This window comes from Saccostrea cucullata, unplaced genomic scaffold (genome assembly GCF_032062105.1).
Source record: "Saccostrea cucullata isolate Sc308-1 unplaced genomic scaffold, CSIRO_AGI_Scuc_v1 ctg1444, whole genome shotgun sequence".
Classification (NCBI taxonomy): Eukaryota; Metazoa; Mollusca; class Bivalvia; order Ostreida; family Ostreidae; genus Saccostrea; species Saccostrea cuccullata.
In genome coordinates, this window is record NW_026933985.1 from 63,605 (window position 1) to 86,785 (window position 23,181).

At 34.1% G+C, this 23,181-nt stretch overlaps 3 protein-coding genes across 6 annotated transcripts in view; 2 read left to right on the forward strand and 1 right to left on the reverse strand.

Annotated features, from left to right (window-relative positions):
- Positions 1 to 108: 108 nt before the first annotated feature.
- On the reverse strand, positions 109 to 11,755 carry LOC134239742 (ankyrin repeat domain-containing protein 42-like). Its single transcript, XM_062721896.1, has 12 exons — positions 11,658 to 11,755; positions 11,261 to 11,415; positions 8,150 to 8,257; positions 7,871 to 7,990; positions 7,606 to 7,741; positions 6,915 to 7,115; positions 6,631 to 6,756; positions 4,054 to 4,203; positions 3,687 to 3,803; positions 3,273 to 3,399; positions 1,326 to 1,464; positions 109 to 1,018 (listed from the first exon to the last, which is right to left on the reverse strand). Exons 1-12 carry the CDS (start codon positions 11,662 to 11,664, stop codon positions 857 to 859), a joined length of 1,548 nt encoding a protein of 515 aa, XP_062577880.1. The 5' UTR covers positions 11,665 to 11,755; the 3' UTR covers positions 109 to 856.
- A 182-nt stretch (positions 11,756 to 11,937) lies between these two features.
- LOC134239741 (FMR1-interacting protein NUFIP1-like) lies at positions 11,938 to 18,145 on the forward strand. Of its 3 annotated transcripts, XM_062721895.1 has the most exons (10): positions 11,938 to 11,959; positions 12,194 to 12,821; positions 13,086 to 13,208; positions 13,450 to 13,512; positions 13,667 to 13,749; positions 13,857 to 13,949; positions 14,220 to 14,355; positions 15,384 to 15,567; positions 16,155 to 16,315; positions 17,714 to 18,145. In XM_062721895.1, exons 2-10 carry the CDS (start codon positions 12,213 to 12,215, stop codon positions 18,071 to 18,073), a joined length of 1,812 nt encoding a protein of 603 aa, XP_062577879.1. In that variant the 5' UTR covers positions 11,938 to 11,959; positions 12,194 to 12,212; the 3' UTR covers positions 18,074 to 18,145. The 3 variants fall into 3 exon arrangements, with proteins under 3 accessions (XP_062577879.1, XP_062577877.1, XP_062577878.1); XM_062721893.1 differs by lacking the exon at positions 11,938 to 11,959 and having other exon boundaries at positions 12,144 to 12,821; XM_062721894.1 differs by lacking the exon at positions 11,938 to 11,959 and having other exon boundaries at positions 12,153 to 12,821; positions 13,089 to 13,208.
- Positions 18,146 to 19,277: 1,132 nt separating this feature from the next.
- The window catches only part of LOC134239743 (SMC5-SMC6 complex localization factor protein 2-like), a 31,551-nt gene continuing 27,647 nt past the window's right edge, over positions 19,278 to 23,181 (forward strand). Inside the window, exons 1-2 of one of the 2 annotated variants that reach the window (XM_062721898.1) lie at positions 19,278 to 19,362; positions 20,145 to 20,191. In XM_062721898.1, the coding sequence (XP_062577882.1) occupies positions 19,337 to 19,362; positions 20,145 to 20,191 (73 nt within the window). In that variant the 5' untranslated portion in view covers positions 19,278 to 19,336. The remainder of the gene's footprint in view (positions 19,363 to 20,144; positions 20,192 to 23,181) is intronic. The other variant, XM_062721897.1, reaches the window with a different exon arrangement.

Consider the following 23,181-nt stretch of genomic DNA (forward strand, 5'->3'; position numbering starts at 1 on the left):
AGGTAGTGCATAAAATATTCTGTTATCAAATTCCTGCATGATTTTCATTTCACTGTTACAAACTTTGTTGACATCTAAAAAAATCTATAAACAATCAACTTCAAACTCTTTGAGTTGCATATGGATTTTTTATTTTGATCACTTTAAATTTTACAGATAGGTCTTCAAATAAATTTAATGTTTATTAATTATTCACAAGATGATTTTCAAAGAGAATAATTCATTTAAACATTCAATTCCATTATATTAGACATGTTAGACATGATATCAAATTTTACTTTGATTAATCAAATGATCCCACATTTTCACATTCGCCAACATAAAACACTACAAGTATAATAAAATAAAATGCAGTCCATAAAGTAAAACATAAAATCAATATACTATTGCAAATGTACCACTGTGTACATTAAATAACATATTTATTACAGTTAATAATGAAAAAAATGTACTGTCCTATTTGTACAACTTTTCAGTTTCTGTCAATAACGTATCCATATAAATACACAGTAACTGTTACAGTGTACCGGTACAAATATGTATGTACATGTATATAACAAAATTTTTTAGGCATACCATCAGTATGTATGCAGTTCCTTACTCATGTTACTGTGAAGAAGAAATTACGAATTTCTTTTTTTACTTAAAAGTACTATATATGCCATTGGAAAAAAGAAAAACCCTGGTTAATATTAAAAGCCTACCACATATCTGACTACAAACCATTGGAGAAACAATTTAAGTATCTCCCTACCAGTATCGAAGAGCACAAGCCATTATCAGTTTATATGTACTGTGACATAGTTCTCAAAAATAGTCAAAGGAAGAATTTCCACTTTTCCATTTCTCACTGGATTCACACTATTCTGTACTTGTTGCCCTTCTTTGGATTTGACATGTTTCTTTTTATAAAAACTCCGCTGTCTTCGTCCTCAGTCTTGCGTCGAGATCCCTTCTTCCCAGATTTCTTCCCATTCTTCTTAGCTCTTGCCATTACAGACTCAATTTCTTCATCAGTCTGGAAAAAAAATTCACATATAAATGGTATTTTTTAGAATCTCAAACTTAAAAACTTATATAGCCTTGTTTGCTTTTACACTTACATGCTCTTAACTGACATTTTTTCAATCTATTAATCTCAGTACATGTACTAGTCTAACTCCCAGAACAAACAGTAAATTGTCAAATAGTATTTTTAAAATACCTCTTGACTTAAACAAAAGTATATGAGTGAGTATATGTATATACCAATTAACATGAAGACGATTTCTGTTAGGGGAGATAACTCTTTCAAATATTATCAGACAACTGAGTAGTTTACATACACTTTCTTCTCCATACATCCTGGTCTGTAGCTGGTACTTCATCTCCGCTATTTCTCTTCTGTACTCGTCTAACTGGGCCTCGAGTTTCTCTCTTCTCAGTCTTTCATAGTCAAGTTGTGCCTCCAGCTCAGTGATAGTCCTGAAGTAAAAATACACGATATCATACAGTTGAAATGTTAGGATGCAAATTTGTTCTTTATTTCTACTCTAGATTAAATTTGACTTTTTCTTTCCAAAGAATGTAAAATTCCTTTATGAAAAATAATCTACAAAAATTGTGAAGAAATTTTTGAGTAAAGATATGAATTGTTTGTTGAAGAAAAAGGAATATTTAAGTTTGATGAAAGAAGAAGTTGATACATTTGTTGTGGAGGAAGTAGAAGTATTTTAATGACATTGGCAAGGTTTCTGGCTTTATTATAGAAATTTTCAAGAATTTTTGAACACGTTTAATGGTACCAAACATGTTTAATTCTGGTTCATTTAACCCACCAAGCCAGCCTTCCTTTTTAGATTTTGTCGAATCAATGCTTTCACAATTCTCAATCAGAGTCAATGCATTTCCTATGTAAAATGTTGCTAAAAAGGACCTACATTATTTTTAACCATTCGATTTCTGGCCTACAACCCATTTATTTCATAGATGTTTTGAATAAAAAACATTGTTGCATCCTTACATCCGATTACATGTATGTATTTTGGCTGAAAATGAAAAATATAGAAACAAGACACAGAAATTCCAGCAGTGTTCGTTAATTTTGAGTTACTTCCCTTAACTTATTATTATTATTCACAATGATCAAGAGTTTCTATCATGTAATTTACGTTATTGGAAACAAATTGTCATAAATATATTTGCATGGGTTTATTTGAACTTTTATTCATAGTTACTAAATGGTGCCTCCTTCATATGACCTATAGAACTGTTCTTATCCGGTTATTAGCCTAGCTTTCGCTACTTTCAGCACACTTCGCATCTTTGCCCTAGCTGCCATAACTATGGTAAATGACGACCTGTTGACTGTCTGCCCTTTTAGTTTACTTAAGGAATAACTGTCTTATTTTTCGATTTCATGATGTGATCAATCGATTGGGTTGCGTGATAATTTGTATAAACGCCAAAGGCGTTTATACATAAAATTATCATGCAAGCCAATTGATTGATCATTGTGATGAAATTGAAAAATCTGACAGTTATTCCTTATATTTACATGCTTTGATTCCGCCAATCCATATGTTCCAAGTCCTGCTTCTGTCTAGCTGTTTGTTCCACCCTGCACGTGTTTTTTTTTGGAACCGCGCCAATACATTGATGGGGAAATAAAGTACATTTACAATTTGTAATTTTATCTCCGACAAAGACATTGGAAGTGTAAATATACAATGTATAACAAAGCTATCACTGCTTTTCTTTCTTGCATTATAGTTGATTGATCCTTTAAAAAACATTTGCTTTTGTTTACATCTGTAAAGACTTTATTTACTTCCACAGCCTAGAGAATTCCAAATGGGAGATCACTCTCAATGACTGTTTTTATAAAGGGAAAAACTTATGTATTAAACCTTTTTTCTCCGGAAACCCTGCCTTGCCAATGACCTTAAAGAGGAATCTATGAGGAGTTTATTGAGGACCAATGAGATTTGACCTACTTGTCTTTGTCCCTTTGACCTTCTGTCATTGACCCTTTGACCTACTTGTCTTTGACCCTTTGGCCTACTTGTCTTTGACCCTTTGGCCTACTTGTCTTTGTCCCTTTGACCTTCTATCTTTGACCCTTTGACCTACTTGTCTTTGACCCTTTGGCCTATTTGTCTTTGACCCTTTGACCTACTTGTCTTTGTCTCTTTGACCTACTTGTCTTTGACCCTTTGACCTACTTGTCTTTGTCTCTTTGACCTACTTGTCTTTGACCCTTTGACCTACTTGTCTTTGACCCTTTGACCTACTTGTCTTTGTCCCTGATCTGCTGCATACGCTTCTTGTCCTCTGCCAGTCTTCCCCCGAGCTGTGTGTAGTTCTTTTTAGCAATCTCCAACATCCTCTCTAGTTCAGACACTCGATTCTTGGCCCTGGCTGCAAACATATATTACATTCATAAGCATACTCCAAAACAAAAATTACATTTATAAGCATTTTCCACATATATCTTATAATCTGGACTAGTGAATTAATTCTCTGGGAACAATGAATACCTTCTACTTTAGGTAACACAGAGAAAATAAGTTTCATCTCAGCATCACATTACAGAGAACTAAGTACAGAGAAAAAGTTACATACTTCAATTCATGACTTTATGACTAAACCCTCTGAGAATATACTGAGTATGTGTTAAGGAGGATACATGTTTTGGGGAAACTTACACCTAGCTTCCTGTTTCTGCCTCTCAGTCTGGGCCACTCCCCGCCCCTCAGTGCTGGCCTCTACATCCTCCTCTCCATCTTCTTCATCCTCCCCCACCACCACTGAGGTGTCCTCCTCTGTAAACACAGACACATTCCAATAAAACTCACCAACCATTATAAAGGACCATACCAGTATTCATTATGACATTTGCCAACAGACTGAATGAAAGAACATCTTCACATATATGTATTAATTTAGCTATCTGACTATGAAACAATATTATGCAGTCTCAGAGCACTAGCTTCAGTGAAATTTTTCACATTTCAGTATCATATTTCAAATTGCAAGAACTAATTCTACGTATTTCTTAGAAATTCTGTATACCTGGATCCCCTCCTAGGAGCTTTACACAGGCCAGCTGACCGAACCTTCTGGCCACATCCCTGGGGGTCTCTCCTGCCTGGTTAGTGATGGTCATGTTGGCTCCCATCTCCACTAACCACTGAAGAACATGGAGGTGACCATTTCCAGCAGCTACAATATAGAAAAAATTTATTTGGTTATTTGTTTACTGGATTATGCTATGTAAGTATAGAGAAATCTGACGTTTAACATAGGGTGAATTCACCATGCATCGGATACCCTTGTACTTCAATAAGTTCTAGCGATATCGCTACCGAAGGAAAATTATCAAAATGGACCTCAACATTTAGTTTGTGATTAAAATATCAATTTAGGACACAATTATATGCCTTTTATTGAGAAAATATCCCCCAAAATCGAGTTTTTAGGAATAACTGAGAATTCACCATGGATCGGACATTGTTCACCATGCATCGGACCGACGGTATTGAAAACGGAAAAATATGTACCTTTATCACAGTGCTTTAAAATCCTTGATATGGGTATATTTTCATCTTTTATCTAAGAAATAACCCTCATCTAAAATTTAATTGACGATATAGTTGCACAAATGTAGAACGATTCAAGATACATCGCTCTGCCCTAGAAATGCTTTAAAATGCTTAGAATGCGGTAATTCGCGCCTTTTTTCTCATGGTTTATCATACTCTGGTTTGTAGAAATAAATTGAGTCAAATTCCAGACGTCATATATCAATAACTTGTATTTTGACTGAAAATATAGAGTCTTTATTTTCTTTTTCCGCAAAAAACAGCTGTCAGCTGGGTTCTGTATGAAAATGGTAGTGCTTACCTTTGCATCGAAAAGTGTCCGATGCATGGTTAATTTGTGTCCGATGTACGGTGAAATTAGCATACTAGTAAAAACCAGCTCTAATAAGAATTAAACAAACATTGAAGTGAAATTTCTTTATAATTTACCCGTACGAAACAGTCCGGGCGGCTTAGACACGGCTCAGGCACGGATTCCGTTTCCAAAAACCCGTGCTTTAGCATTCCGTGCTCCTATGTAAAGTATGTATGGAAAGCCGTGCCTAAAAGTGGTCGAGGCACGGACACGGCACGGGATATTGGCCGAAATATTTAAATGAGATCACACGGTTTTAGAAAACCCATGTCAGAAAGCCGTGCTAGTTTCCATATATGGACTCACAGATTCTGTAAACCCGTGTCTGAAACCCGTGTCCTTTTCCATATATGGAGACACGGTTTTTTGTAAACCCGTGTCAAAAAGCCGTGCCGTATACCATATAAGGAGTCACGGGACCTGTGCATTTGTTTAGATCTAGGTCATGGCCTTTAGAGACTGTGGATGCCAAAATGGTGACTGAAACCGAACTAACTTCACATTGCTTTACATATTATTTGCTTAGTTTTAAAATTTCAAAAGTTAAAAATCTTATATGAATGTGTCCATTTACTTTCTGTTAAAGATTAACTTTATCAGTTACAATCCATGCTAGTTTTTAATTAAGATTTAATGATAATGTACAATATTCAATTGTAATCTAATCTAGTAGCTAAGTTTGCACAATCTGAGAAAGAATTTAGTTTAAATAAAACTTTCACTAGCACAGTGATGTCACATAAAATATATACTATAAAGGATTAGTGAAAGTCCAACTTAAGTCATTCAAATAAACATAAACTATTTCATCATTTGTTCATTGTCAACTCGCAATACAGGAAGATCATGAAAATTGAAAAATTGACTTATTTATTCTAGATTACACTTACTGCATTTAGTTCAAAAGTGAAGAAATTATCCCAGACTGACATAAATACAATTCCAACTGACATCTATTTGTTAAATATCCTTTAAATAGAGCAAAAAGACACACTGACTTAGCTCATGACCATGAATCCCTCCAATTTAATATTCAAATAAAGGAAGTTATGATTGAGCATGCTCAGTAAAAAGCCGTGAGATATAAATAAATAGTTTGAACCAAAACCCGCCTTAGTTAAAAACCGTCTCCCTGGGACACGGATTCCGTGCCTCCACACGGGTTTCTGTGAGCGAGGATTCCTCACTTTCAGATACGGAAGCCGTGTCCGTGTCTTGGACATGCAGAACCCGTGCGGCTTTTTAAAAACCCGTGCGGATTCCGTGTCTTAGCCGTGCCCATGCCGTGCGTATTCCGCCTCGAACTTTCGTACGGGTATGTAAAATTACCAATCCCTGACAAAATTCACCAAAGTCCGACTCGTTCCGAGGAAGTCGAATTTAAAAGAACGATAACTCTGAAAATTGCAAAATCATAAATTTCGGGTTATTCCCCTTTGATGATGTAAAATATGACGTAACTTCAAGGCCATTTGTGGGGTATTTTTATCACAACATGACAAACACAATCGGTATCATTAAAAAATTTAAATCTTCATCTTTACGACAGAAACAAATAAATACACAGAACTCTTAAGTTGAAAGAGAGTTTATTGCCTAAAGTTGTCCGAAGCAAGGTATGTGTCCGATGTATGGTGAACTCACCCTAAATGAATTTGATTTCTTGCTCCTGTCTGTATTTGACACCCTTACCTTTGTGAGCTGGGGTGGCCCCTTTCTCGTCCCTTTCATTAATGTTGATTACTCCATTTTCCACTAACATGCGTAGGTGATCTAAGTCCCCTGTGTATGCTGCCACATGAGCTGGGAATGCTAAGTCTAACAGAGAGAAATAAAATAAACTTTAGCAGATCTGATTTATTTAATTAATACTATAATTACTGAATGTATAAAGGAGAGCTCTCAATATCCTCAAGATGTGAACCTCCACAAAATATAATGATTCCAAAGCAGTTATGCGTAAAGTCAGTACATACTTTCTGCCTCTTCTGGGTGGTCCCTTTCCCATTCTATCCCGTTAATATACTCCACTATGACATCCTTGTAGAACTGCTGGGCCAGATCTTTGGGCGTCTCCCCCTGATCATTCCTGGCACCCAGGACATGTAGAGGGTTAACACCTGTACTGACTAGATACTTCAGGCAGGGCAGCTGTCCTTCTCCAGCAGCCAAGTGAGCTGAAATTACCAAGGTAAAGAAAATCACAACATTCTGCAATAAAGTATCATAACACTGACATAAAACTAACAACATAACATGGATATCTCAAAGACCATGGACATATGTCAAAGTAAGTCCAAGTCACATAATTTATTAAGTGTTTACCCTCAATATCTCAAACATTAAGATATTTCAAAGCTTTTCCTCTGTCCATTCATATCATTTGATTAAGATGAGTATTGACTATAATTATATAAATCGCTACAATTATATATTTTATCACTTGACTATTTTTTGCATTCTGTACACAATAAATTATCTTTTCTATTATTCAAGAAAACTGTATTTTTGTTTCATAGATCTCTCAAAATTACCGTACATTTAAATAAAGTTCATTCACAATACAGAAGTTCACAATGTTGAGAAGAGAATGCCTGAAACGTATTTGCTGTCTTCATCTTCAAACCATCTTCTATGGAAAATATGCTAAAAGTTTTAAAGTAGTACCTGGTGTGTTTCCAACCTTGTCCACTTCATCTATATTTGCTCCCCATTTGATCAATAACTGAAGGCAGCCCAGACGACCGTGATACGCTGCTGAGTGAACCAAGCTCCAGCCAAAGTTGTCTGTTGCATTCACATCCTTTATAATTAAGATTTTAAATTAAAGTACATGGTGAATATGTTCTTTTCTGTAAGATAGAATATAAATGAATCATATTCTTCACTAATAAATATTCTGAGTATCAATGTATAATAAATATAGACTTACAATTCCAGCCCTTAAGATTGTGTTGAGTGTGAAAGAGTTTCCATGAGCAGCTGCTAGATGAGCAGGAGTGCTTCCCCTTGAGTCTTTTGAAGACATGCTGACTCCATTATTTACCAGTGCCTGTATATGTGAAAACATGATATGATAATATGATATTATACAAGTATAACAAGTGTCTGATGTGACTTACTAAATTCTTCAGTTTACACTAAAATTTGGCTTTTATAAAAGAGGAGAAAAGACAATTATCAAGATCACCTTAATTGATTTGATAATTACCTGCATGCAGGCATCTTGGCCTCTGATTGCTGCAATGTGGGCTGGGGTCCACCCTCTTGTTGTGGTCACTGTGGCATCAGCTCCATGCCAAAGTAACCAATGAACACACTGCAATATATACATAAATATGTAGATAGGTGCAAATAGTGCATTCCTTGAAAGATATTTTTTGCATAACTTAACTGTAAGTTCTTTTGAAAAACAGGACCCAGAAAGTTACCAGAAACGTTACTGTAAACTAAATGCAGTGATTTCTGTATACAGGTAAACTTTGTTATCTCGACATCAACGGGACAATCAGAAATTGTCGAGATATCCGAGGTGTCGAGATATCAGAGTTGAGACTTGACATCCTTAATTTTACTGCATAGTAAAACCATAGACCTAAATTAAACAGACGTGTAACTACGTACATGGCTTCAATAGACTGTAGCTAGTTTGTTTCAGCTATCCCTCTATATTTATTAAAAAATCTAGGAAGTTATTCACCAATGTAATTTATGAAATGCTTCCTTTTTTATCGAAAGCTTCTCATTTTACTTAAAAGAGATCTCCATCCAGCGTTCCGCGTGGAACTTGCTCTGTCAGAACAGGATACGAAATGCACTCTATAAACTTCGAACTGTAACGGTATAAAGTCGACTTCCATGATACGGAAAAAAATTAATTTTTTAAAATTTATTTAATTTTTTTAATTAATTTATTTCACTTTTATTTTTCATTTCATTTTCAAACCAAAATTTTAAAACAAACTTAATGTTGTTACACATGCATTTATATTACGTACGGCTGATTCATTGTAGTCATGCATGTCGTAGATTTGATTGTTTCCTGTTAAATGCATTTTAACTACAATTTTTTTGTTAAATTGAATTCATTGTGTATACTAGTAATCATTGTAGTTCAGCTATATTTCTTTTTTTAACAAAATGTTAAAGTTTTGTTAGATTTCAACATAAATAAACGGTTGTATGCGCAGAATCGAGAAGATTTATCAATGATATTACCCAAGCTGAACATTAAACAATTAACGTCTCAGAGACGCTGAGGGGGCTTGGGATTCCTCTACAAACATACATTTCCACAGAGGCAGTATGTAGTCAAAACATGGGTGTGAAGGGTGTGAATTACTGACGACGTCAAGATAGACAGAGTTCTCCAAGCATGATGAACAACCAGCTTACAAACAATTCTGTTAAGCAGAGCAGAAAATTGCCCGGATGTCCACATATACCAGGTAAATTCTGCTATTGGGACTGTGAAATACGTCGAGATAAGCTGGGTAGTCGACATTACCGAGGTCGACATACCAGAGTTTTTGCATATCATTTATAAAGTAAATAATGCCGGGACCGCGAACGGACATCACCATATCCCAGGTTGTCGACATATCCGATGTCGAGATACCGCAGTTTACCTGTATTTTCTTATTCATTTTATTGAAACTTGTCCTATCCATTGAGTTTGTTCGAAACCACGCAATATTGTGATTGATATACAAATTACATGTAACACTGTAGCATTAAAATTTATAAATCAAACATAAGATGACATAATAGTTCAAGTGTCTGTAAGGGCAATCTAATTAAAATGAAAGAAAAAGTGAGCTAGCTCACATACCCCACGCTCCCCAAAAACTTGATTGTGAAACACATAATGAAAGGCACAGCCAGTGCACTTTTAATACATAGTATAGATCAAAAACGGCAATAATTGCAAAAAAATCTTCACATCAAAATGTCTTGCATATGAGGACATTTAAATGTGGAATGAAGTTTCTAGATAAATAATGGAATCAAAATTTCTTGGCATTATACAAATCCAAACATTAATTTGAAGTGATTGGGGGGGGGGGGGAGAAATTTTCTTGAATAATAGGCAAAACTCTTTGGGATAAAATAATGGAATATGTCCTAAATATCTGCATAGGTTGACGAAACTATGTACAACAGTTTAAGAGAAGTAGTGCTGACAAACTGTTCATCTGTATATTCAAAATATGGCCAAAAAGTCTAAGTTGGAAAGTGTGGAAATTCCCGGAAAAATAAAGGAAATCGGAATTTCCTGGTAATATGCACATCTACATATTGTGTCCTAAATATCTGCAAAGTTTAACGAAATTCTGTGCAGTGGTTTATGAGGAGTTGCACTGACAAACTGTTCATCTCTATATAAAAGGTATGGCCAAAAACCTAAGTTTTTAGTGCGGGAAGTCCCGGAAAAAATAATGGAATCGGAATTTCCTGGTAATATGCACATCTACATATTGTGTCCTAAATATCTGCAAAGTTTGACGAAATTCTGTGCAGCGGTTTATGAAGAGTTGCGCTGACAAACTGTTCATCTCTATATAAAAGGTATGGCCAAATGCCTAAGTTAAAAAGTGTGGAAAGTCCCGGAAAAAATAATTGAATCAGAATTTCTTGGGAATATGCACATCTACACATTGTGTCCTAAATACCTGCAAAGTTTGACGAAATTCTGTGCAGCAGTTTATGAGGAGTTGCGCTGACAAACTGTTCATCTTTATATTCAAGGTATGGCCAAATGCCTAAGTTAAAAAGTGCGGAAATTCCCGGAAAAAATAATGGAATCGGAATTTCCTGGTAATATGCACATCTACACATTGTGTTTTAAATATCTGCAAAGTCTGACGAAATTCTGTGCAGCGGTTTATGAGTAGTTGCGCTGACAAACTGTTCATCTCTATATTCAAGGTATGGCCAAATGTATAAGTTAAAAAGTAAGGAAATTCCCGGAAAAAATAATGGAATCGGAATTTCCTGGTAATATGCACATCTACACAATGTGTCCTAAATACTTGCAAAGTTTGACGAAATTCTGTGCAGCGGTTTGTGAGGAGTTGCGCTGACAAAAAAAAGAGGACTGACTGACTGACTGACTGACGGACTGACTGACGGATGGGTCAAAAACATACCTCCCGCAACTAGTTGCGTGGGGTATAATTAGATATTAGATCCGCTCGCATACTCGCTACACTAGTGTAGTGAGTATATACGAGCGGATCTAACATCTAATTTTAATTAGATTGCTGTAAGGGTAAAGACAAATGATGGATTAGGTCGGGGTGGGTTTACACAGTGGGCTTACCTCTAGTGCCCCACTATTACAGGCAGTGTGTAATGGAGTAAACTTGTCTGCCTCCTCTACTTCGTTTATACTGGCACCATTTTTCACCATAGACTCCAGTTCCAGTACATCACCATTTTTAACGGCATCGTGGATACCGGAGTATCTCTTTTGGGCTGTATTAATTTATGTTTTTTGAAGATGAAATTTAAGAATGAACATATAATTCAAAGATTCTTTTGCTCTTGATTAAACTGCATGTTAAAAATAAAACCATTTCCCATACTAAATAATTATTTTCGAGATTCCCGCGTCAAATAGAAGGAAACATTTTATTTTTTCTTATCTCATGCCTTAAATTTTGAAAAATTATGGATAAACAACGAATAAACTTAAAATTAATGACAAAAAAACTTACCTGGCATTCTGGTTGCCAACAAACTGTTTTGCCGGAAGTGTATTTTAAGAGTTTCGCAGTAAAGATAACCGATTTTGATATTTATTTTTTTTGAAAAAAATGAAAGGACAAAAAAGAGTTTAGAGATAGAAAACTGATTAAAAATTATGAAAATGGTTCAATTATTCTGAAAATGTTAAATTTATTTGAGCAAATCAGTTAACCGGAAACGCAGGTGCGCGGAATAGTCCCGCGGTTAATGTCAAATGCACGTGTGCTGAAAAAAAATCAAAACATAGCCCTTTTCAGGATTTCTAAGTACAGTTAGTTTACGTAGTTTACTTTTTTGGCACGATATATTATACTGGCTTATAATGTATGCAAAATGATAAGTACAAAGAAGTATCTGTACTTTTCATCAACATTTTATTCTACATGTGTGGCATGTGGTGACTTTTTGTGAAAAGGGGGAGGGTAGTTGTTCTGCATTGTTGAAATTCTCAGAATTTTGTGACAACTGAAATGAAATATTTTTTTTATAAAATTAATATTTTCAGAATTAGCCAAACAGGACAAATGCATGGGTTTCCGAGGTTTCAGTGTCCAAATGGCTCCAACTTTGCTCCCAGGTTTCATCACAGAGGACCTTCTCCGAATCAACATAACTTCTACACCCCACCGCGTCAGCCTTCACCAAGACAGCAAGTCTCTTACTCAGACATGAATGTCTTCAGTAATGGTCCAAGAAGACCACAGACAGCAAACTTTGGCAAGAATACCTTTCATTCTCCCCCAAACTTTAATTCGCCGCCTCCTAGACACCAGGTTTCCTATTCAGATTCTAACATGTTTACGCCAAATTCTGGACAACAGCAGGTCAAAAATGGAGATGGTATTCAACACCAACAGTTTAATCCACAGTGGCAAAGCCCTCCTCCAAGATTTACTCCTCACCAACAGAATGGACACCCCTGGCAGAATAACAGAAATCAAAATTGTCAGTGGGGAAATACTTCCCAAAATGGAAATAACTTGAATTGCCATAAGAATTTCACAAGCAGTGGTGTCGATGGTTTTACAACAAATCACAACCAGAAAGGAAACAACAAGAAACCTTGGTCCAATAATATCTGGAACAATCTTCCAAAAGATTCCAACAGGAACCCGGAACACTTTCAGAAAAAGGTTAGTGTTACATTTAAAATCTGTTAGCAATTTCATACTGAACTTTATTATTTTTTTAAGAAGATGTTTTACTTCATTTATAAATACGATGTGAAATTGAGTATATGATATACAAATGTATGCAGTAAAGCAGTAGTGTACATATGTATGTCTTTACAGTATGTATGCATGGAAAATGTACAGAAATGATTCATTGCAATTGAATTCATATTGAATTTTCATAAGATTTGTGAATCATTAAAATTATCATTTGTTTTGATATAGAAGAAAAAGCCTAAAGTAGATAAAAGAGATCTGGCTGAAAATAATGTTTATTTCTGTGACACTTGTGACAGAGGATTTAAAATGGAGGAGAAATACCAGGAACACATTCAGAGTCATGTCAAAGTAAGCATTACGTGTAATGTCCTATATGTTTCAGTTTTGCAGTGACACATACCTTTATTCTTGTTTTATATTTTAAAAATTAAAACCTTTTTATCAGGCTTTTAATGATGAAATAATATTTCAAAAGTATTAATTTTTGAGATCCATCAAATGAAATATTAATTTTGGTGTGCTGAACCTCTGCTAGTCTGCTTATAATAATCATTTGATCTTAATTGTAAAAATTAATCTTTATTTTTAGTGTCAACATGAAGGTTGTTCTTATACAGCTCACCCAAAGCTTGTAAGACTCCACAACAAAACAGTGAGTAAGATTGCTGTCATTGAATGGGCAGAAACTTCATTTTGGGGAACATTTTTTTATGAAATGCATTTACATTTGCATGTATTTGCTGACTTTTGAAAATTTCTATAAAATAGGCATTCAACAACATAATTTATGATCTTGTTGATTTTAGCAACATTATAGTGGACTGGCATCAAAGATCTGGAAACTGGAGTCTCCTGAGGACATTGAAAAATGGAGACAGGAAAGGAGAAAGTAAAATTATATATAATTCTTCTTCTACACTCTTTTCAAATACTTCATATAGAAAATGGATCTGAAATGGTTTATGTTTCATGAACATTAAAAATTGATTCATGCAGAAATTTTCCAACTGCTGAAAATGTTCAGAGAAAGAAAGAGATTTTGGAGGAGAAAAGAGCCAGAGGTGAAGTTATAGAGACTAAAACATTTGGGTGAGTTAATTCAGCAAGGAATCATTTAAAACTGATATGTGGATATCTGCATTTACAATATATTGTAGATTCCTCTCCAGCTTGTAAATGATCCCAGAGTAAAATTATATGTCAGTAAAATTGTATCTAGTTCTAGCAATTTTGAATTGTATAATTAGAAACTTACACATAAACAGTAAAAAAAAAAAAAAGGTATGGAAATTTCAAAATTCTGTGAATGTGTGTATATATGTTCAACTAAAATAATATTAATGACATCATAAATTGTAGTAAAATGAGAAATAAAGATGGAAAAAGAGAAAGATTTGGAAGAGGGAGAAACCAGAGACAGAACAATAGGAAAAACTTCTCAGAAGAAGATGTTAAAAAGGAAAGTCCCCCAAAGTTAGAGGTCACCATTACAAAGGTAACAGATCAAAAGCAGAGTTAACTTTTGGATGCTACCCACTGCTCACTCTTTTTATTAGAAAACATGTGTTAGTAAAAATATCTAGGTCTGAACTTAAAAATCTAAAATTTGTGCTTTGTTCAAATGTTCATCTTTCAAGATCATAGCCATCTTCGCTAGCCAAGGGTTTCCGATCCGATACCTACTCTACAACCCTTGGCAGATTTAGTCCTATCAATCGGGAACTTTGATTGCGCCACCTATCGCCATAATTGAGTTAAGTCCCTTGAAGCTCTTTAATATTTGTCCAATGAAAATAGCTGTAACATACGTAGATCAATAGGATGTTTGAAACAATATGGCGACCTCCATGTGGAATATATCCAAACAACTTCATACAGCTGTGGGCAGTGGGCACACCTCAAAAGTGGTAGAAAATATCCTTCTTCGTGGATTTTTAGTCAAGATTTTGACACTACTTTCTACTTGTTGCCGTATCAATTATTATCAATGAGCCGTGACATTTGATTGGCTTAAATTGATGCACCTAAAATGCGGAACACGGACTAATGTGGTCCTTTCAATAATTCTTGAAAACATATATAATTAAAAGAAAAAAATTCAAAATAATTAATCCCTCGTTTTTTTAAGCATAGATCACGTCATAACTTTCATTCCTTGTAAATATTACTTTTATTTTGCATAAAACACGAACAGACTTTAATTCAGCCGAAAATCGTCGATTAGTAAAAACCTTGCGTAGACTCGGACTTCGCAGCCAATCAAATTCGTTTGCACAAGTTCTAAAATTTTCGGCCAAATCTGCCAAGGGTTGTAGAGTAGGTATCGGATCGGAAATCCTTGGCTAGCGAAGATGGATCATAGCATACATGTCTATTTTTTTTAAACAAATCTGAGATATTTTATTGAAAACAAACTCAATCTAATATTATTTTTTATCAACAAAAGAAGTGTAAATTTACTATCAGTTGAAACTTTCGCCATTTACATCCTTAACAAACACTTTTACTTGTAACCTGTTTTAGGAAAATGTTAAGAAGGAGGGTGTGAAGAAATTTGATGGTGACCCACTGTCAATGTTAGAGGGATTGGAGGAAGTTGTGCCAGAATCAGACAAACCAGTCTCAACCATAGGGGGACTTGCTGCATTGATGGCCAACTACAGTGATAGTGATGAGGAGAAAGCCACACAAGCAGACACACAAACAAGTTAGTGTTACAATCCTGTCCAAGCAGTTAAAGGAAAGCAAAACTGAGGATAAAAATGTAGAAGATTTCAATATACTGATATTTAGGCTATCTAAATTTAATTCCTTGGTTCTCAGGCCAATTTTCTCCAAAACAGATGCGGGAGGGCGGCATTTTATTTTTCATTTTATTGGCAATAAATTAGATGAGGGAGGTATTTTTTTAATTTTAATTTCCAAATTTTCTTAAACATAAAGATAATTTTTTTTAATCACAGATATACTTTCCATTTCTGGTCAAAATTACTGCTTTATCCAATGCTTAACAACGTGTAAATATCGTAGGTAATGTCCTTGAATGTATTTTCAAACGAAGAAGCCAAAATCTAATTGTAAATGGCTACCGGAAGTGATATTTGAATACTAAACTACGAAACAAATGAGGTCGGAATTTTTTTTCCCGGATTGGTCTCCGCAATATCAACTTTTTATTTTATCAAAACTACAATAAAATCGGCAATGCGGCTACCTCAAAACAGATGCGCGCGGGCCTGAGAACCAAGATTTCAATTTTATTTGGCCTTATGTAATGTTTTTTTTTTCCCCCAGACAAACCTGTCATTGTTGACGATACTGAACCTGTGGAGGAGAGCCTGTCTGGTGAAATGAAGAACAAAAGATCACGAAAACGAAAGAGACAGAGAAAAAATGGCCAAGATGGTGACTGCAGTAGTCAGCCCAAAGTCCGCAAGTCTACCCTACTGGAAAAGGTAGAAACACAATGTTGTGTAATGCTTGATGTTACTGCATTAGTAATTCAAATAGTTTTCATGTGTTGATTAGTTGAGAATGTCCTTTATGCTTGGTATCATTTACAAATATAGTGTGTTCAAGAATGAAAGAATAGCTATGCATATTTTGATAACATTATTTAGTGCCTTAATTTATACAGTCAATTCCTGAATTATCACCATTTTCGCAATACCGCCATGATTTCGCAAGAACATTTTTCCTGCTATATAAAATTCTCTTTATAACGCCAAATTTGCATACCGCCATCCGCCACCCTGTTTTCACAACAAACGTCCATTTCTAAGTTTCAATTATCTCGATATACTGCCACAGGTGCGTGTGGTCAGTGGAACGCGGCTAATTGGTTGACACTATCCCTGTTGCAAAGCATGCAAAGGCAGACAAGGTACATGTAATTAAGTAATTAAACAAGAACTAAATAAACAAAGATTTTAACATGAACTATTATAATAATTTCGTTTTCTGTTTAATAAAATCATTTCGTCACGGCTTTGCCACGAAAGCGGTCGTTGTTAAAGTGCGCTGATAACTATATAATTTAGTTGATCTCTGCTTTAAACATTGCAAAGTTTGCTGAAAAAATAATTATACGGTATAAATTGTGAATGTTTAATTAACAATGTTGCCATAAACAATAAATTTATTCAAGAATTTATTTTACTTACTATTGCAATATATCACGACGATCGACCCAGCATTTTTTTTTTTTCAATAGCAGAACTGCAGATTTAAATGCACACCCATGTACTTGTCTTTATATCATAACTGCACATTTTGTTTTAGCGAATTTGTACATTAAAAGAATTACTTGAAGTATTTTGAATCAGAAATACTGTACATGTATGTTTTTATATACGTGTACATGTAATGATAAGAATAGAAACCCTAAATGGTATTTCTAAGAACGATAACTCTACTTCTTGTTTTCCAGAAGATGGGAAATTCAATTCATCGCCAAATTCATTATACCACCATGATTTCTAAATTACAAAAGGTGGTGGTTTATCGAGAATTAACTGTACATGTGAAGTGTTATATTGATAAATTAACATTTGTAACTGCATGCAGCTTGATTATTGCTGACTTTAATTACACTATTAGACAAACCATCTTCCCAGAAGTTAGGTGAATACTTATACAGTGTTTATGTAGACCTTATCTATCACTATTACTGCATGTACCGGGTATATTATTATCTTAAATAAGGGTAAGGGTTATTTTTTAACAGGTCATTTGCACCCTATCACACTCGCAAACCATTTTGTTCCATGCATTTTGAATTCTCTTTTTCCATTCTTTTATTAAGGCAGCAATGAGTTATGAAAATCCTAAATTTACATCCATTGTATTTTCAGCTGCTGGCCCCTGACATAAGAAGAGAAAGGAATCTGATTCTGCAGTGTGTGTATCATATCGTAAAGGAAAACTTCTTTGGAGTCGGGAATCCTAAAGAGGGAGATTCTCAAAAGCCAAAAATCACAGCGAATGACAAAACTGATAATCTTTTAATTGAAAAAAGTGAAACTGATGGTGAAAGTAATGTCGTGAAAAACTGTAAAGCAGAATCTTTCACAGAAATTTCTGCAGAAGGAACTGAGGTTGGAGAACTGGTCCATGCACAGAACAGACTCACAAACTCTGATGTAGTGGAGAAACTAGATTTGACCAGAAATGAAGACACTGAGTGCATTATTGATGATTGTGCCTGGGAGTGAATTGTTCTTACTGTTAAAATGATCTGTTGATAAAGAATATCAAGTCATTAAATATTACTTGTTACATTTTTATGCAAGTTTATTCTTTCTGTTTTAATTTTAATCTTGAGATCTAAGGTTAGGCTCTGTAGTCATGCAGAAACAGCTTGAGTCTATTGGACATTTTGGAAGAAATATTTACAAGTAGGCAGATTAATGCATTTCATGACATTTGTTAATGACTTGGTGAACAAAATTTCATATTTAATTGTTATGACCACAAATAATATTTAACATATTTTTTAAATGGAACTGGTTTATTTGAAACAAAGAAAGAGAGCATACAAGGCAAGGAGAATATCCCACTTTGAGAAAATATATTTGTCAGATTTTCAAAGTTCATGAAAAATTAGATTTTACTATGAATTAGACCACTAAAATTTATGTAAAATAATGTTATCTTCAACACATTTGATTCATTTATATTTTTTAACTACTTTTTTTTTTTTTATTAATAATCTGTTTTTAACAGTTTTAAAATAGTTTGTAGAAAATGGGTTAATTAGAGCCATAAAAAAAAAAATGAATTTTGAACAGGTGTCAAGTCTCCATTCTTCTTCAATCTAAAGAATGATGGAAATTAAATGAAATATAAAGTCTATTTCATGTTTCAAAGAAAATATAACTGAAAATATGAGAGCCAAACTAAAAGTTCAGATCGTGTGTGAATCTTTCTTTATATCTTTATGTGAGTGAAAAATAAATTATTTTTCAATAATTTATTAAAAATATATTGACAGTAATTTTTTTTTTTTTGGGAGGGGGGGGGGATTAACTTTTCATGAACATTAAGAATATATTTAAAAAATGTTTTTTCTTAGAGTGTGGTATTGTCCTTGCTTTGTACAACTCCTTTTTTACAGATCCAAATTTAGCTTTTGATAAACCTTAATTGCTATTTATTACTCCAACAGTTTTCATGAGTCTGCATTTTAGGATGCATGATACACGTACATCATCACATGAAAATTTTATAAACTCGATCTCTGCTCCCTGTTCAATCAAAGTTCTGGTTCAGACATTAATATTTGAAGTTTGTAGATATATGCATCTTGCATAATTTGGTCCTTCAAAAGCTTATTTCTATGAATGCAGAGGCCTATATAGTCTAACATCAATTTTTAGGAAAAGGAATCTTTTACGTACGATCTATCAAACACCTGAATTTAAAGCGTCTAATCGACATTGATTGTTGGCGGGATCAGAGGAAATTCAGAACATGCAATGAAAAGAAAGCATCCAGAAAAAGGGTAAAAATGGGGGAAAATGCGAAAATGTTATAAAATGATACAAGTATTTAAGCAAATGATAAAGCCTGGTAGTGTGCGTGTTATGTACGATTATTTTAGTGTCTTTATGTGCTTAAAGGACTTTATTCGGTAATAACCAATATTTGCCCCCCAAATCAAACTTTGATGGAGATATATCTAATTAAGTTCTTAAACAGGGGAGGATATGCTGACTTCAAAGCACTGAATATTTTCATAAGTAATGACGCCATATGTACGTAATGACGTCACAAACATGACGTAATTTTCAGTTTTTTATGAATTTTACAGAAAAATGTACATATTTCGTCGATATTTTGAGTAAAAGTCACCGAGCGCACGTGTGTTCAGGATCAATATTTTGATATAATGTGTAGAATGATAATATCAATGAAATATGCCAATATTGTTCCTGAACAAACTTGCGCTCTATTAATTTTAAAGCTAAAATTGTTGAAATTTTGTCCATTTTGTTCTCTTTCTGAAAAAGGATATAAAATCGGACTAGTTTGTGACGTCATAAAAACAAAAACTGTGAAAACACTGCTTTGACACTGTAATATTTTCTGTTAAGTTATATTTCTCATACAATTTATTGAATTCAGCACATTTCAGGAAGTTTTCAAAATTTGACTTTTGTGGGGGCAAATATATGCAATATACCGCATATAGTTCTTTAGTAAATAATCAACTGAGTGTAATTTAATGAAAAAATGGGTTCCCGTCTTTACATGAATTAAAATTTTAACGTTAAATTATAACAGGTTACAGTCCATCACAAAGTTTTTCAAAACATCAGAAAGTCAACAAGGTATGTTTTGAGAATTTTCAGAGATGTATGTACATCACTTAGAATTAACTAGATTACTAAAAAGTGATTTAACAGGTCCAGGAAAATCACTAGCTACATAGCATAATTTACCTATATAGCTTTATTTACCTATATAATATAGCTTTATTTAGCTATATTAGAATAAGTTTTTGTTTTATGAAAAGCAGACGAAAAGTCGCATGAAAATTATGGCTGATATTTTTTTTAAAAAGGTTTGATAAAAACAACCTAGGGCATAGTAAAAACATTGCCTCTTTTAAACACTTTTTAACCAAAAAATGCATCTCTGTTGTTTGGATAGCTGTCCCTCACTGAAGTGTGACGAGGCGTGACTAAGTGTGATTGCCTTGCATTGTGCTGAATTATTACCAATCAATTATCTTGTTGACCAAAACTGCTTTTCTTTGTTAAAGTAGCTGCTTAATCACAGATTAACTGTTATACATAGCCCCAAAACTTTTAGATCTTTGATTGCAATTGCACATAAGGAGAAACATTTTTAAAAGTGGGTTTTTGGTGAATTGTTTTCAGTCCAATTCAAAGATGAAAACTAATACTGCCCCATTATGTGACTTTTTCTGCTTTTCATAAAACAGAAGCTTATTCTAAAATAGCTGAATAATATTATATAGGTAAATAAAGCTTTATAGGTAAATTAAGCTATATAGCTAAATATAGTGATTTTCCTGGACCTGTTTAAGATGCAAAGTTATGTTGTTATACTTAAAGTTATTTTATAGACATAAGCAGACTCTGTTGAGACAGGCAAAGATAATTTACCATCTGTAAAAATGGTAAAATAGAGACTACAGAGGCAGGATAAGCTGTATATTTAGTACTGTTGACATCTGATTCTATCAAAATACTGGTTTTCATTGAAATGCTCCACATTCATTAACAGATTTGGCTCAGATTTTTCAAGAACGCTGACTATGGTGAACTTATTAAAGCTGAACAAGATTCGTAAATAGGCATACACCATTTTATCTACAATACATTAACACCAGGGTATACTCTTCAGATTCGTCACACCTGAATGCTTTATTGTCACGGGTATTGGCTTGGAATGGTGACACATGTTCATGCTGGTTATCTTGCATTACCTTTGTTTACTTTTTATTGCAGTTGTGCATAGTTGTGTTTGTTTGTATACTGCACTGACCTGTGCAACTGTTGTAAGTGTCTTGGTATCTTACTTGCCTACATTGGAAGACGTACACAGTTATTTTTTGGCATTGCTGAGTGCTGGTGTATAACAAACGTTTGTGTACACTCACTCAGGTGACAATTCATTACACTGAAAAGTGACTAAGTGACCCGCTCTATTTATAGGGGCCTGCAGATATAGCAAGAGATCTCACAAATATGGCAGTCAAATTCTTTTTTACGAATCGTGTTCAGCTTTAACATTAACAAAATTCATAAAAATAATAAGTCTTACAGTGAAACTGTTATGGCAAATGCTGTTAATTTTTTCAATCTATACACATTTCCTTCTGAAGTGTTGTTTAACATTCTGTTTATGACAGTACACTTTTTGGTAAACCCCTTCAGCATGCTTTTACTGTGCATTGTACATAAAAGTTCATCTTTCTAAAAACAAAATTGAAATACAGTCTTCACAACAATTCTTTTTCAGCACATGTCCTTTGGGCATGTATACCGATCATTTTAACCCAGCCCATTGAAATTTGTACATGCCCTACTCAAAATTCATTCACATAGCAGATATGATTGTGCATCAAAAACTTAAGGTTATTATATTTACAATAAGGACAGTGTTTCTGTTTATAAATTCTCTCAATCTAAAGTTTAAATTGTTTTCAGAGTTTTAAATCAATGGTCTGCCTGTCTGTCATTTTCTTATGTGTTTTTGTTCACAACTTTTGACTCGCATGCTGGTCATTTGTTGGCTGGCTTAGCTGAACTGAATTACATAGCAGTTTACGCGAATAACTGGGGTATGACAGAAGTAATGGCAAGTAAACATCGTGAATCGAAAAAAAAATTCACACATGCCCTTCGGGCATATAATTTGAAAATTTTCACATGCCCGCTGGTATATTTGCCAGGTCCCGGGCATGGGGCACCCAGGTTATTTTGAAGACTGGAAATACATACATGATGTTTTCTCTAACACTGCAGACTTATACCATACATTGGGATTCCTGACTTCTCACAAACTTAAAAAAAAATTGGAATTACCTGAACTGTTGAAGTGACAAAAATATGATGTCATGAAAATTGCAATTAATTTTTGATTGTTTTCCTTATCTCTTGACCACTCATATTTCACCTTTCAGTGACAAACAGCCTGTTATGTGTGCATTGAGGTGTCATCTGCTTACTTTCTATTTATGCTTTAAGTCAATGAAGCCTGAACAATCTCAAGTGCTTGAAACCCATGTGGCATGTATGGAACTGTTTTAGTAACCTTTTGCAAATACAAGTATTATCTGTTATTGAATTCTGATCAGTTAAATTATGGAGAATCAATACCAGTAACTTGTGTGATTCCACAACAAATGTTTGAAAATCATATTAATTCAGTCATATACCAAATCCCTAATTATTAGATCTCCTACCTGTAACAATTCAATATTAAGAAAGACACTCTAAACCATATAGAGTCAATGCAAATTCAGAAATCATTTTATTGAATAAACTATGCATTGTTATAATATTAAAACCCACTCTGGCTCTGTGAGTGGAAGTCAAAGTCTTTTCATTATTTTTGATATAATGTAAAATTGGCATCCCCATCTTACAGCAGCTGCTTTAGATGCATTGGACTATACAGTGTATGTGGTTATAGAAGTTTACTAGCTTTATATTGAATGATCAGAAAGTTGTGATCAGCACATACTTGAGTTATTTGACTTTATCTGGCTTGTGTAAGGACTGCTAGGATAATAGGATATTAAAATTTTGTTAATGGTGAAGGTGCTATTGGTGGATGTCAACTAGCA

Coding starts and splice junctions, on each gene's coding strand:
- LOC134239742 (XM_062721896.1), bottom strand. Junction 7,991..8,149: donor GCCAAGATGCCTGCATGCAG/GTAATTATCAAA, acceptor TCACATATACAG/GCACTGGTAAATAATGGAGT. Junction 1,019..1,325: donor GGATGTATGGAGAAGAAAGT/GTATGTAAACTA, acceptor TTTTTTTTCCAG/ACTGATGAAGAAATTGAGTC.
- LOC134239741 (XM_062721893.1), top strand. CDS start 12,159: ATGAAATATTTTTTTTATAAAATTAATATTTTCAGAATTAGCCAAACA. Junction 13,513..13,666: donor TAAGACTCCACAACAAAACA/GTGAGTAAGATT, acceptor TGTTGATTTTAG/CAACATTATAGTGGACTGGC. Junction 13,750..13,856: donor TGGAGACAGGAAAGGAGAAA/GTAAAATTATAT, acceptor TGATTCATGCAG/AAATTTTCCAACTGCTGAAA.